The sequence below is a fragment of the Astatotilapia calliptera genome, chromosome 11 (genome assembly GCF_964374335.1).
Source record: "Astatotilapia calliptera chromosome 11, fAstCal68.1, whole genome shotgun sequence".
In the NCBI taxonomy this organism is placed as follows: Eukaryota; Metazoa; Chordata; class Actinopteri; order Cichliformes; family Cichlidae; genus Astatotilapia; species Astatotilapia calliptera.
In genome coordinates, this window is record NC_137432.1 from 6,844,300 (window position 1) to 6,858,001 (window position 13,702).

The following is a 13,702-nucleotide window of genomic DNA, read 5'->3' on the forward strand; positions in this document are numbered from 1 at the left end:
CTCTGCTACACTTAATGTAACCTAACTCTGACCATAACCACAGTCACTGTGCACCAGCCACACACTGTTCTTTATTTTAAATCCATCACAGTACCGCAAACTAACCTGGTTATCCTTCACTAACCTGCAGAGGATTGTTATGCAACTATTAAATAACACAGTTGGTCTGAAGTGTTGTGGAAGTTTTCCATTATAATAAATCCTGCAGAGAAGCGGTGAGCGGTAGCTAACAATCTTTAATCACAAACAAAGAACAGAAAACCAAGCTTGGTGAAGAGCCTGCATGATCGTGGGGCAGACGGTCAGCAGAGTCTCCCCTGAGCCCAGCATGGCTCTCAGTTAAATACCTTCTCCAGGAACAAAAGGCAGTACACAGCTGTTCACACCTTAAGGTTCACACTCCCTTGCTACCTCCCAAAGATGTGGAAGAGACAAAAGATTCTTCCGGTGGAGTTGTCTGCTTCCCCCAACTTCCTTACCAGACCCCCACCATCTGTCTACCTGCATGAGTGTGAGAAGTGCTAAAATTCAGTGGCACCAAGGCATCACACAATACAATAATGTGATTAATACATAAATAAAAGAAATTGTTATACAGAAGTTAGCTGTGCTGTGAAATACAGCAGCTGGAACTTTAGTTAGCAACTCACATAAAATGTAAGGAGTAGAAAGTAAAAAGAAAAGTAAATACTAACGTAAAGTACAGATACCTGAAAAATGTACTTAAGTACAGTCATGAAGTCTTTGTACTTCATTGCTTCCCACCTCTGTTGAGATCCAGTCAAATGCTCGAGTGCCCCTTCCTGAGATGTTGTTGACAAAGAAGAAAGCTTTCACCGTTGCACTCTGAAGGCTTTCATGTAACTGTCAGTCAGGTGGAATTTGGGCTCTGGATAAATGAATATCACCCCAATCTGTCCCAGGTTTACTCATTGTTATTTTACAATTAAAAGCTCAATAAAACCTGTCACTCTAATGCAGGAACTCTCACTTTGGTAATATAGAGTGCATTACACTGGTGAGCATCAAGCTGCTAGCTGAGCAATAAAAGCACAGATTAAACTGCACCGGGCTTGATGGAGCTTTCAGTCACACCCTCTGCTCTCAGCTGGAGTTGAGATCATTCTTCCCCCAGTTGTTCTGCCTTCTGCATTTTGTATGTTGTTCCCCATCAGTTTCTAATGAAATGCCTTCGTTATTAGAAAGAAAGGCACCACCATGCACAGGTATTATGTTAATTAAATCATTTATTATGCAGATCCTTGCTGGATCTATAAAAATACACATTCTGCCTTCTTATTAATCTTTTTCTTTCAGTAGTACTAGCTCACAGCTTACTTAGTTTTGAGACCCTTCGGTTATCAGCCTGCCCTGCTGTGGAGGGGATGGGAGACGTCTGCTTTGTTCCCAAGTCTGATGACATCCGATGGATCAGTCAGAGCTTATTGAGTCGTAACAACTCAGAATGATGACTGCTGTGGCTCATATAGTGACCCATTCCAGAGAGCCAGGGTGGAAAAGCCTGGCGCAAACAATAAGTAAATAAATGTAAAAAAAACTTTGCTACAAAGCTTCTTTTTGTGCCATGTTGCTAAGCTAGAATGTAAGTGAAGTCTCTGGTCTCTGTCTGCACATGTGGAGTTGTATAGTACAAAACATCAGTGAGACATAATCTATTATCAGATCTAATTCTACCACAATTCTGGCACAGAGCCTTTTATTTGCTCTCATGTTGTTCTAGGTCTCGTGCATGTCTACATTTTCTCCAAGAACTCAGTCTTTCTCCCACTGTCCAGGTGTGGATGCAACATGGATGAAGCGCCTAAGGGTGTAAAATAATGGGTTGTATGAATGTGGGTTAAAGGGTGAATATAGCTTGTAGTGTGTGGCGCTTTGAGTAGTCCCTATGACTAGAAAACTGCTTTTAGTACCAGCATTTGCTCAGAGTTGGGCTTTGAGTAAGCAGACCCTGAGGTGAGATTGATTGGATTGTAAACTGTTTTTGGATTTACTCAAACATTGGAGAAACAAAATCAGTTTGCAGTTACAGCAACAAGGGAATCATAAGTAATCCTGTTTTTTTTTTTTTTTTGCCTGTGTATATCAGACATTCTTAGCTTTCAGAGTAACAGAACAGCCTGATCTTCCTCTGTCAGGTGATGAAAACACAGTAACCATGTTCTCTGCACTCCAGCCGCTGTCAGTCTGTATTTAGGAGTTTCATGTTTTGTTTTGTTTTTAGCATTATTTATCAGCATGAAATCGTGCTGATGTGTTTATAACTAGCACAGTATCATCATTTCATAGGTACTGGTCATGTGAATGAGTGCAGTGAGTTGAAAAAGCAAAATGATACCTGGTTTAAAAGTGGCGATGTCCTGTTCAGGGCCTCTTTGTTCAGTGAATCTGCTATTTTTAGATTTCTAACTGGTTCCCTTCCCAGCTGAACCTCTGCACTTTGCAGTTTCATCGGCAGCATTTAAAGCTCAAAGAGGAAACTTTAACTCCTGCTTCAGACTGACCACCTCATGTGTTAGGCATCTGCTGGTGATGAGAGCTTGCTCTGCAGCTGTGGCAGTTTCCAGTCAGTTTGGTGTCCAAGCCCATAAGGCGGCACATGAGGTCAGTAATGGAGCCAGGAGAATTCTTGTTTTCTTTGGCATTTAACGGATTCTGTAACCTGAATTTGTTCGCGCGGGGGTGAGAACATCTGTTCGAGTTTGATCTGATGGCTGAAATGACCTGAGCTGTATTCACTGTATTCACCTCCCTGACTCCTCATCTGCTTCCTCAAAATGAAAACATTCACAGGTTTGACAGCCTGGAGGAGGATCCAGTGCATTAACAGAGCCACAAGTACAAAGGGACTGAACAGTGCTTCCACTCAGTGATCGCCAAATAGCAGCAGCACTCAAAGCTGTCCACACATGCCCGAGAACATCTGGAAGAGAAGAGCGGCTAAGATTAATTCCTTTTTTTAAAATTTTTTTTTTTATTAATAGACTACTTCCTATTGTGTGTGTGTGTGTGTGTGTGTTGTTGCCCTCTTCATGTTCATTTCTTTAGACTGCATCCCTTCTCCCTTGTCTCCTTTTCGCTTTCTCATTCTGCATCATTATCTTCTCCTGACATTATTTTGGAGTTTAGCACCTCGGTCACTTCTGCTAATTTGGATGCCGACCTGGTTCTAATGAATCTGTGTGCTGTGGTTATTTAATTAGAACTTTCTCATTTCAAAGTACAGTCTACACAACCGTGAGCACTGGATACATTAATGATTAAACAGTTAACACTGGAAACTGATCGTGTCTCCTGTATCAGCATGAATACAGAGCATAGTTTGTGGTCGAGGTAAGAACATTTGCACAAAAGTAGTGTGTAAAATGGTGCAGATGTAGGAAATCCTTTTAATGAAGCTAGAAGGGACACTGTGAAAGCACAACCCTCTGCCAAGGCCATTCTCCTTTCTTGCAGTTTTAATGTGTAAACTGCATTTGCACCAAGGATTTAATGGCTTCTTGTTTTGCCCACGTTCCACCCCTCCATCAAGGAGATCCAGCCTTGTTAGTTTTTGTGTAATCTTGCAGACAGAAAAACAAAAGACACTGAACACATTAATTAGCCCTCTGCCTGAGCTCTCGACTTGGCAGAGAACTAATTTATCTCTTTGGATTCATTTATTCTTCTTGTTTGTTCATCGTGTCAACAAACACCTTTCAGAATCCAGCGGGGTCCCAAAGTCTGACAATCCATCCAGGAACCTGAAGTATTTATGCAGAGATAGATACATATAGATATATATATGTATCTATAGATGTATAGAGAGATAGATATACAGGGTGGGCCATTTATATAGATACACCGTAATAACATGGGAATGGTTGGTGATATTAAAGTCCTGTTTGTGGCACATTAGTATATGTGAGGGGGCAAACTCCTCAAGATGGGTGGTGACCATGGTGGGCATTTAGAAGTCGGCCATCTTGGATACAACTTTTGTTTTTTCAATAGGAAGAGGGCCATGTGACACATCAAACTTATTGGTAATGTCACAAGAAAAACAATGGTGTGCTTGGTTTCAACGTAACTTTATTCTTTCATGAGTTATTTACAAGTTTCTCTTTGTTCACAGCCACCGACATGTCGAAGAGGTTAACACGTGAGGAGCGGATCGAAATTGTGTTGATATCTGGTGAACGCAGTAACCGGGTCACATATACTAATGTGGCACAAACAGGACTTTAATATCACCAACCATTCCCATGTTATTACGGTGTATCCATATAAATGGCCCACCCTGTGTGTGTGTGTGTGTGTGTGTGTGTGTGTGTGTATAGATAGAGATATGATTCTGCAGTATTTCAAGGTTAGCTGTCACACTAGGAGAGAATCAGTGCCATTGACCAGCGGTAACTCGTTTGTACAAAAGGTCTTGAGTTCATGCAGACTGTGGTCTTGTGTTGGCATCTGCTCACACAGCTCTGTGACTGCACAAAGACGCTGGGAATTCAGCACTTGCCTTAACAGCAATCGTATCCTCCTGAGAACAGATGAAAAAAGAATCTTCCCATTGAACTCTTTTTGTGATTTCCTGCCTCTCTGGAGATAACAGAGGCCACCCAAACACACCAGATATCAATGAAGTTGTCCTCTATTTAGTACATCACAGACTATTACAGAGGACATAAATGAATAGTCTGCTTCCCAGGAGGATATCTATGAGTCCAATGCTGATTGGTTTGTTTGGCAGGTAAGGGAATGACAGTGAAGTTCATTAGGAAGAGAAGGAACATTGCATGAGAAGCACAGACAATTCAATCCACTAAAGCAAAAATCTGCCTGACTGAGGGGGCAGCTGTGACTCAGGTGGTAGTGCAGGTCATCTACCAATCGAATGGTTGGTGGATCTATTGTTGGTGGGGATGCTGTCCTTGGAGTCATGGGCAGTATTTTTCTTCCTCCAAACACGGCGAGTTGAGTTGATGCCAAATAGCTCGATTTGGTCTCATCTGACCACAACACTTCACCCAGTCCTCCTCTGAACCATTGAGGTGTTCAGTGGCAAGCTTCAAACGTACATGTGCTTTCTTGAGCAGAGGGACTGCAGGATTTCAGTCCTTCGTGGTTTACTGTGTTACAACTGTTTTCATGGTGACTGTGGTCTTAGCTGCCTTGAGACCATTGACAAGTTCCTCCCGAGTAGTTCTGGGTTGGTTCCACACAGTTCTCATTATCGATAAGGTGAGATCTTGCGTGGAGCTCTGGACCAGGGGAGATTGGCAGTTATTTTATGGTTCTTCCATTTGCGAATAATCGCACCAACGGTCGTCACCTTCTCCCCCAGCTGCTTGGCGATGGTCTTGTAGCCCATTCCAGCCTTGTGTAGCTCCACAGTCTTGTCCCTGACATCCTTTGAAAGCTCTTTGGTCCTGGCTATGGTGCAGAGTTTGGAATCTGATGGATTGATTGCTTCTTGAGAAGGCTCCCAATGTCAGCTCGTTACCTGGATAAAATATATACCTGGGAGCCAGAAATCTTGCTGATTGATGGGGATCAAATACTTATTTCATTCCTGAAAATGCAAATTTATACATTTTTTGAAATGCATTTTTCTGGGTTTTTTTTTTTTAAATTTTTGTTCTGTCTCTCACTGCTCAAATAAACCGACCATTGAAATTATAGACAAAATCAGCTGAGGTTCAAATAATTTTTTCATTGACCGTACAAAGTGCATTATTTGTGACGGACTCTCTCAGAGGTGCTAATTTAACTGTTTTAGCACTGAAACTCACAACACCAGCCTCTTGCTTGCTTATATCATAGTTTTTGTTCCTGGTTGAGAAGAATGAAATCTCTGTTGCTGATATGGAAACATAAAACATCGGGTTAGAGACCTACCTACCAGTTTGAAGTCCGTCTTTCTCCTCCGGCTGGTTATTGCACTTTCTTCCTTGCACCACTTTGTTGTTTACTTGTTTCGCTGCTCCTCTCTCCCTTGGCAGTTTTTTTTGTTGCTCTCTACCTGTTCCCTCCTAATCACTCCACAGATAGGCTTTGATCTTTCACTCCATGAATAAAGCCACACATGCACATTTGGCTTTGTGTTTGATTTTGTGCTGTACTGGTCTTTCTGCTGTTCTGTTTCTTCTCATCTTGCTGTTCATCCTCCCACCCCCCTCTTTTGACCTCCTTTCCACCTATTAGTGAGGTTTACCCTGTAATAAACACAGAAAAGAAGTGCAGCCATTTAAGTGGCTATCAAACAGCAAATGCATTGCAGATGTAAAGTGACTTGGTCCCATTAAAGTGACTAAACATAGTTGAATGCAAAACTTAATGAAACTCATCAAGTTTGGATTGTTGCGTTGCGGTCACCTCTGACCTCCTTGTGTCTCTCTGCTTCTCGTCACAGTGGCCTTGTATGCTATCAGTGCCGTATATTTTGCCGGCGTGATGGTGCGCTTGATGCTGACTCTGACTCCGGTGGTGTGCATGCTGTCAGCCATTGCCTTCTCCAGCGTCTTTGAACACTACCTGGGCGATGACATGAAAAGGCAGAGCCCACCTGCAGAGGACAGCAGCGACGAGGACGACAGGAAGAATGCCGGCAACCTCTATGACAAGGTCAGGGGTCATCGTGTGTTCCCTGCACAAAATATTTTTTACAGACTTTGCAGTCATTGTTTTGTTTAAATGTACTACGCAGGAATGAAATGGCATTCCATCAATGGGTGGACATGACTGTAGTGTCACATGTCAGCCAGCACCACAGAGTCAAATATATTATAATCCACCATGCAGCATCTGTGTCAATGTGATCATGACTGCAGTTCACTGCAACATCTGGAGTCATTTATAACAAGTCTTAAAAATTATGCAGAGAAACTTTAACACTTACAGGCGATGAAGCTGTGAAGCTGCAAGTTTTGTCGGGTGGAAGCGGTTCTGTAAACTCTATATTTAATAGTAGACAACACATCTGGCTACTAACTAGATGTTGCACATAGTGAAAGCTTTTAAAGAAATACATTTTTTTTTTCAGGAATTTGTTCAAATCAAACTAGTGAAAAGGAAAATGAATGCTAACGCGTATTCATTCTAGCTGGGTGTGGAAATGAGCCGCTAAAATCCAAGGCTGCCGTGAGCTGCGCTACACTCTGAAGTGGCTAAAAGTAGTGGTTCAAGTTTCTAATCAAATGCACAGCTTGATTTTTAACCTCTGTTGGAGTCATTGTGCTAAGATTAAATATATTTTTTAAACGTGAACTAAATGCTTCAGAGTGGGATGAACAGTGGTGTAGTAGAAATAAGGATTATTTTGGATTGTGTATCATGCAGAGAATCAAACTAAAGAGCTGGAAATGATCATGAGTCTCTTTTAATTGTCGTGTGACCTTGCTCGTTTTAGAGTTCAAAGCTTGAGTCGGATACGAGGCATGAAAATAGGAGCAGAATAAATCACCGTTTAAAAAACCCCAAAACAAGTTCTGTCCTAGTCCCTGTGTGTGCACCACTTGCTGGATGGATCAGAGGGTAAAAGTTTACGGGAAACATTTATCATAAAAAGTTTGAAGTGACAACACTGCAGTTTGTAGCTGTTACGCTCCTCCTCCCCCTTTAACCTTTCAGGAGAAACAAAGAGAACTCGCGTCCAATGTTTTCCTCATCCTTCTGCTGCTTTTCCTCCAAATCGATACGTGGGGAATAATGCATCACAGGTCTGCTGAAGGGTGCTGTTAAATGTCACACTATAAAAGCGCAACAACAGTTAATTGTCTGCCTGAGAATTCTCTGCGAGGACTATTAAATAACCCTCTAGTACATTAGCAGCTTGTTTGGACAGCGGACATGTCCTGATGGAGTTTCAGTAACCTTTACCTCGGCTTCTCCCTGGCAGGCTGGGAAGGTACGCAAACACGTGTCGGAGCAAGAGAAGGCGGAGGAGGGCCTCGGCCCCAACATCAAGTCCATAGTCACCATGCTGATGCTGATGCTGCTCATGATGTTTGCCGTCCACTGCACCTGGGTCACCAGCAACGCCTACTCCAGCCCCAGTGTGGTGCTGGCATCGTACAACCACGATGGGTAAGGACTCTGGTTTAGCAGGACCTCTGTGATTGGAGGAACTATTCTGTGTTTGAGCTGTTTACAACAGAGCTGAGAGTATCCTTGTACAGTTGGCCCCTCTATAAAGGGTCAGTCCACTGAAATTACATATTTTTCCCCTCCATGCTGTAACTGTGCATTTAGAGATCTGCCCCTGACATTTCTACCCTCACTCTAATGTACGAGCACGGTTTGCACCTCTTACAGCAGTGACATTTAAAAATCCAACAGCAGCTTCTCTACACAGACCACGCTGTCATCATAGTTTCAGTGAGGTTACTCTCTATTTTGTGGGCTTAAGTGGATTACAACATTTGGCTCCACATGATGCTACCTACCAGATGTGCTGTGTTTTTTTTAAAGTTCTGTTTGCTGAAACTGTTCACTTCATGCTTTAAATGAATAGAGGCGGTCTTAATCCGCACCAAAGCTCCTTGCTCAGCGGCTCCATGCTGCCACTCCTCTCTGCAGATATCAGAAAACGCTGTGGCAGAGTGCTGCACAACAGACTGCCGTCAAACAAACTGTCAGGCACATTCTGGTTCCTGAGGCAAAGATTTTAAAGAGGGACCCATCCAGCGTGTACTTATTTCCTGTCAGAGTAGATGCTGTTACAGTGATGGACACTCATTATTATTTTAGAGTTCTTACCTTAAAATATAAAGTGCCTTGAGGCAACTGTTGTCAATAAAATTTAATTGAATTCATATTAAACATGGCCAAGGTTTCAAATAATTATAGCTGGTGTATATACCAGTAACCCCTGTGAGCTGAAAGCTCAGGCTAATAACCACTGAGTTTGTTTTCTACATGTTAGGGACATGATGCAGGACCACATGTTTATCTTGAGTCCATGGCTCTGAGTGTGAGCATGTACCTGCTGTTTTCAAGGGGCAGCCAATCAGAAGAGTTCTTAAAGGGAAAGAAGCTAAAAGCACTAGTATCAGACAGGATTAATGGGCCACAACAAGCCCTGCATACGATCAATAAGCATTATTCTCAATTACGGATCAGGCAAAGCTCATTTAATTAAGTTATAAAATAAATGTAATCAGCTGGAAACGCGTATGCTTAGGCCCAACGTCACAGGAGTATTAACACATCTGCAACTGTCCCCAACAGCTCTCGCAACATCCTGGACGATTTCAGGGAGGCCTACTATTGGCTGAGGCAGAACACGGACGAGCACGCCAGAGTGATGTCGTGGTGGGACTACGGCTACCAGATAGCAGGCATGGCCAACAGGACCACGCTGGTTGACAACAACACATGGAACAACAGTCATATAGCACTGGTGAGAGCTGATCTGCCCGTTCCCCTTTATCTCCTGTCCCAGGTTTGGAAAAGCTGGTTTGAGTTTACCCTTTTAAGTCTGAGCCATGAAATGATTGCCAGGAAATTCTAATCCGGGTTGAAGGGTCATTCCCAGAGTTTACACTTCTGCTTGGTCGTGTGTTTGTAGAGGAGTGTTGTCAGAAATGCGTTCACTGCCTTGTCTTGTTTTACTCGTGTATTTCCGACTGCTTTTCTCTTACCCTTCTTTTGCTGATGGTTGCTTAGTTACACAACTTCTGGTCGATGTTTGTCAGCCCTCGTGTAGCGCCCTGAGTATTGATGTGTTGTCTTGGTGTATGACACCACCAAGTGGACACAACTGCATCATTTCACTGCACTGCAAAACCCTAAGAGAGCTTAATACTGTACATGTGAAAGAGGCACTCCATAGATTCAGTGCTGCACCGCTACAAAGACGCGCTGAGAACGGAGATTTAAATCAAAGCAGCAAAACCCGACTTACTCCTCGAGTCAGTTACCTAAAACCTAAGTCACCTAACAGTTTCTCTAACTGGAAATGGGTTAGTTATAAGTTGTTTCTTATCAATAAGTTCAAACCATTTAAATAGCTGACTGTGTGGATTGCATCCATGTGTTCCAGAGCACAGACACACAACTATTATTTTTTTAATAATAAAAGCAGACCTTAAATGATCTGTATTACAAGATGAACAAGTACGAGTATGAAGCTATACAGCATGGGCGTTTGATGCCCAGAGCGAGCTCTGCTGTGAAAAACAAGGAACAACAACATCTTTTCCTCAACAACAGCCCATGAGGGACCTGTAGTGCATGAAGCTTTTATCACTTGCTTATTCATTATTCAGTAAGAGCAGTTGAGGTTTCACAGCCCTGCTGTCTACTGACCAAAATCCAGAGTATTTCCACTCGAGGTCACTCTGGGTTGTGAACTCTGCTATCATTTCCACACAGCTGCTGGGTTGTTGCTGAATAATTCAAGCGCCTAAACCAACCACCAGAAGAAAAGACCAATTATTTTAGGTTTAAAATGTTTGGTTTGTTTCCCTTTTGTATTTTACATAAGCTGCAAACATTAAGTTACAGTGGGGGAACTGATGATTTGACCCCCTGGTGAATTTGCAGGTTTGCTCACAAATAAATGATGGTAGTTTAGATTTTTATGGAGAGAGACAGAATATTAGCCAGAAATCTTGAAAAGAAAAACATGAAATAAATGTTATAAATTGATTTGCATCTCATCGAGTGAAATCTGGGTTTTGATTCTCTACAACACGTGATATGTGTATCATGCTGAAATCAGGAGTCTGTTTCTTCCATTCCAACCTCTCCTCCACCGCCGTAAGAGCAAAGAGCTATCAAAGGAGGTCAGGAATAAGATTGTAGACCTGCAGGAGTCTAGAATGAGCTACAATACCACCAACAAGAAGCTTTATGAGCAGGTGACTGTTGGTGCAGTTGTTCAGAAATATTACATGAGCATCAATCGTCCTCAGTCTGGAGCTTTGTTCAAGATCTTGCCTCGTGGGGTGAGGATGATCATGAGAAATGCGGTGAATCAGATCAAAACTACACAGGAGGAGCTTGTTAATGACATGAAGGCAGATGGGACCATAGTCAGTAAGAACACCACTGGTAACGCACTACAACATAATGGAATGAAACCCTGCAGCGCTCGCAGGGCGTGCTGTGGGAACATGAAACATCAACTCGACCCATCGTGTTTGGAGGAATGGAAATGCTGAGTATGTCCCAAAAAGCACCATCTCCACAGGAGGTGGAGGTGGAAACATTATGCTTTGGAACTGTTTTGTTTTTTTGTTTTTTGAGAACCTCAAAAAAACCCAGTTCCTTTCCAGTTCCTCCTTTCCTCAGCCAGAACATAGTCGAGTCTTCAAGCATGACAATGACCCAAAATATGGCGTCAAGGCAGCAAAGGAGTGGTTAAAGAAGCAGCACATTTAGTGGCCTAGCCGGTCTTTAAACCTTAGTCTTATAGAAATTTGTGGAGGAGGCTGAAGCTTCGAGTTTCCAAGCAGCAACCAAGAAACCTAAAATGAAGGAGTGGAACAAAATCCCTCCTGAGATATGTGCAAACCCACTGACCAACTACAAGAACCATTTTACTGCTGTGCTTGCCAACAAATGGTTTCTATAGGTCGGGCGTCTTTTGGAGTTTTTCCGACTTTTCTCAGAGAATTCTGACATTAATCTCAAAGCTGTGACATTCTGAGAAAAATGAATAGTTTGCTCTCAGGGGTTGTATCTGTGCAGCTTCTATCTATCTTCCTTACCTAAACTTAAGCATGGCTGCTCTCTGTGTTGCATATGGAGTCCAGCTTGCTCCCACAGTCCAAAGACGTGTTAGATTAATGAGTGTAAATGGTCTGTGAGGCAGCTTAAGTGTGATATTTCTAACCTGCGGTGTGTTTGTGCCTTAACAGGTGGGCAAAGCCATGTCGTCCAATGAGACTGCAGCCTATGAAATCATGAGGTCGCTGGATGTCGACTATGTCCTGATCATCTTCGGAGGGGTGATTGGCTACTCAGGTGATGACATCAACAAGTTCCTGTGGATGGTGCGCATCGCAGAGGGGGAGCACCCCAGGGACATCAGGGTGAGGGAACCATCTCGCACTCTCTGGTTACATATGAACACGTGTTCGTTCTTTTCTTTAATTTATTTTCTTTCTCCACCTTTTGTTACGGCTCACCCCAGGAAAGTGATTATTTTACCCCCCAAGGAGAGTTCAGAGTGGACAAGGCAGGCTCCCCCACCCTGCTCAACTGCCTTATGTACAAAATGTCTTACTACCGCTTTGGAGAGATGCAGGTATGTCATCGTCAAGGAGCTTTTTCTACTAAGCAGAAACTAGTCAGTGTTTCATTTAAGTTATGCTTTTGTTTCTTGTTCAGTTGGACTTCAGGACGCCCCCGGGCTTCGACCGGACACGCAACGCCGAGATCGGCAACAAGGACATCAAGCTGAAGCACCTGGAGGAGGCGTTCACTTCAGAGCACTGGCTGGTCAGGATTTATAAGGTCAAGAAGCTGGAGAACAGAGACCGGGTGGAGCACAAGCTGCGCAGCACTGACACCAACAGGCAGAAGTACACCTCTAAAAAGGTCCCCACATCCATTCCAGCTCACCGCTGTTTTGGACATTTTAGCCAAACTTGCACACAAAATCATACATTTCTACTTGAACCTGTCATTTTCTTCTGTTTACAGACGGCCAAGAGGAAGCGGGGATATGTCAAGAACAAGCTGTCCCTGAAGAAGGGCAAGAAACTCACCAAGAGATCTTTATAGAAGGTCCACCACCTACAGAGGCAGACTGTGGAAGGAGGGAGGAAAACGAATCTGACACACAGCTCAACAATATCAAGCAGTAAAAAAAAGAAGAAAAAAAAAAAAAGAAAGAAAAGGAGAAAAAAATCCACCAATCGAGATTGAATAAGGAACAGCAGAGGTTCTCTGCCCCGCCCCCGCCATCATCTTGAGCATCCTCACCTGGAAGCCCAGGCTGGGAAAGCATCGCCCAGGATCCCGCTGAACCCGAGCCGACCTTTGACTTGATGCTGGGGTCGAGGAGGAAGAGAGAGAGAGAGTGGGTTTGAGTTTGAGAGCCTCCTCCACGCTGGATTTAACCTGACGAACTGTGACCTTTGACTCACTTTTCTTTTTGTACTTGAACGTGCTGGGGAGTGAGGACGGACCGAGCAAGAGAGATTAGCCGTCCCTCATCAGGGGACTCTGCTTGGGGCTGCTCTATGCATCGCATCATTTACACACATACAGAAACTCTGTCAGCACTGAAACCCAGACTGACCGTACAGTACGCTTTCATCTAACATCATCCTGCTGCGCCGACAGCACGCCTTCATTTTTAGGTTAATTCTCACTTGCTACAGTGCATTAAAATTTTTATCAGCATGCCAGATCAACACAGTTGTAAACAAAGATGGTGCAGAGGGTTAAATTACTTTTAAAAGCAAGCAAAGTCACAATTTGAGCACCACAGGCTTACGGCCACATTTCAGGCTTTCAAGGCAACTCTCTAATATACTGTCACATGTCAAACATCGGCGTCCTCTGCTCTCACCGCTGTTCGCGTCAATCACTTATTTCAAAATTCGAGGGAAGTTTCCCCCTCACCTACCAACTTTTTCTGCCATGTCTGCAGGTCGCTCCGTGTGTTTCATGAGGCACAAAGACATGTTTTCCCCCCTTTCCCCACATTTGTGTAAGATTTTCTACTTCAGAGTACAAAATTAGCGCC

The 13,702-nt window shown here is 43.3% G+C and overlaps 1 protein-coding gene across 1 annotated transcript in view; it reads left to right on the forward strand.

Annotated features, from left to right (window-relative positions):
- The window catches only part of LOC113032769 (dolichyl-diphosphooligosaccharide--protein glycosyltransferase subunit STT3B-like), a 75,891-nt gene extending 63,053 nt beyond the window's left edge, over positions 1 to 12,838 (forward strand). The window contains exons 10-16 of the mRNA XM_026185860.2: positions 6,413 to 6,624; positions 7,898 to 8,085; positions 9,229 to 9,400; positions 11,865 to 12,038; positions 12,140 to 12,253; positions 12,337 to 12,546; positions 12,652 to 12,838. Coding sequence (XP_026041645.1) covers positions 6,413 to 6,624; positions 7,898 to 8,085; positions 9,229 to 9,400; positions 11,865 to 12,038; positions 12,140 to 12,253; positions 12,337 to 12,546; positions 12,652 to 12,732 — 1,151 coding nt within the window. The 3' untranslated portion in view covers positions 12,733 to 12,838. The remainder of the gene's footprint in view (positions 1 to 6,412; positions 6,625 to 7,897; positions 8,086 to 9,228; positions 9,401 to 11,864; positions 12,039 to 12,139; positions 12,254 to 12,336; positions 12,547 to 12,651) is intronic.
- The last annotated feature ends 864 nt before the right edge of the window (positions 12,839 to 13,702 follow it).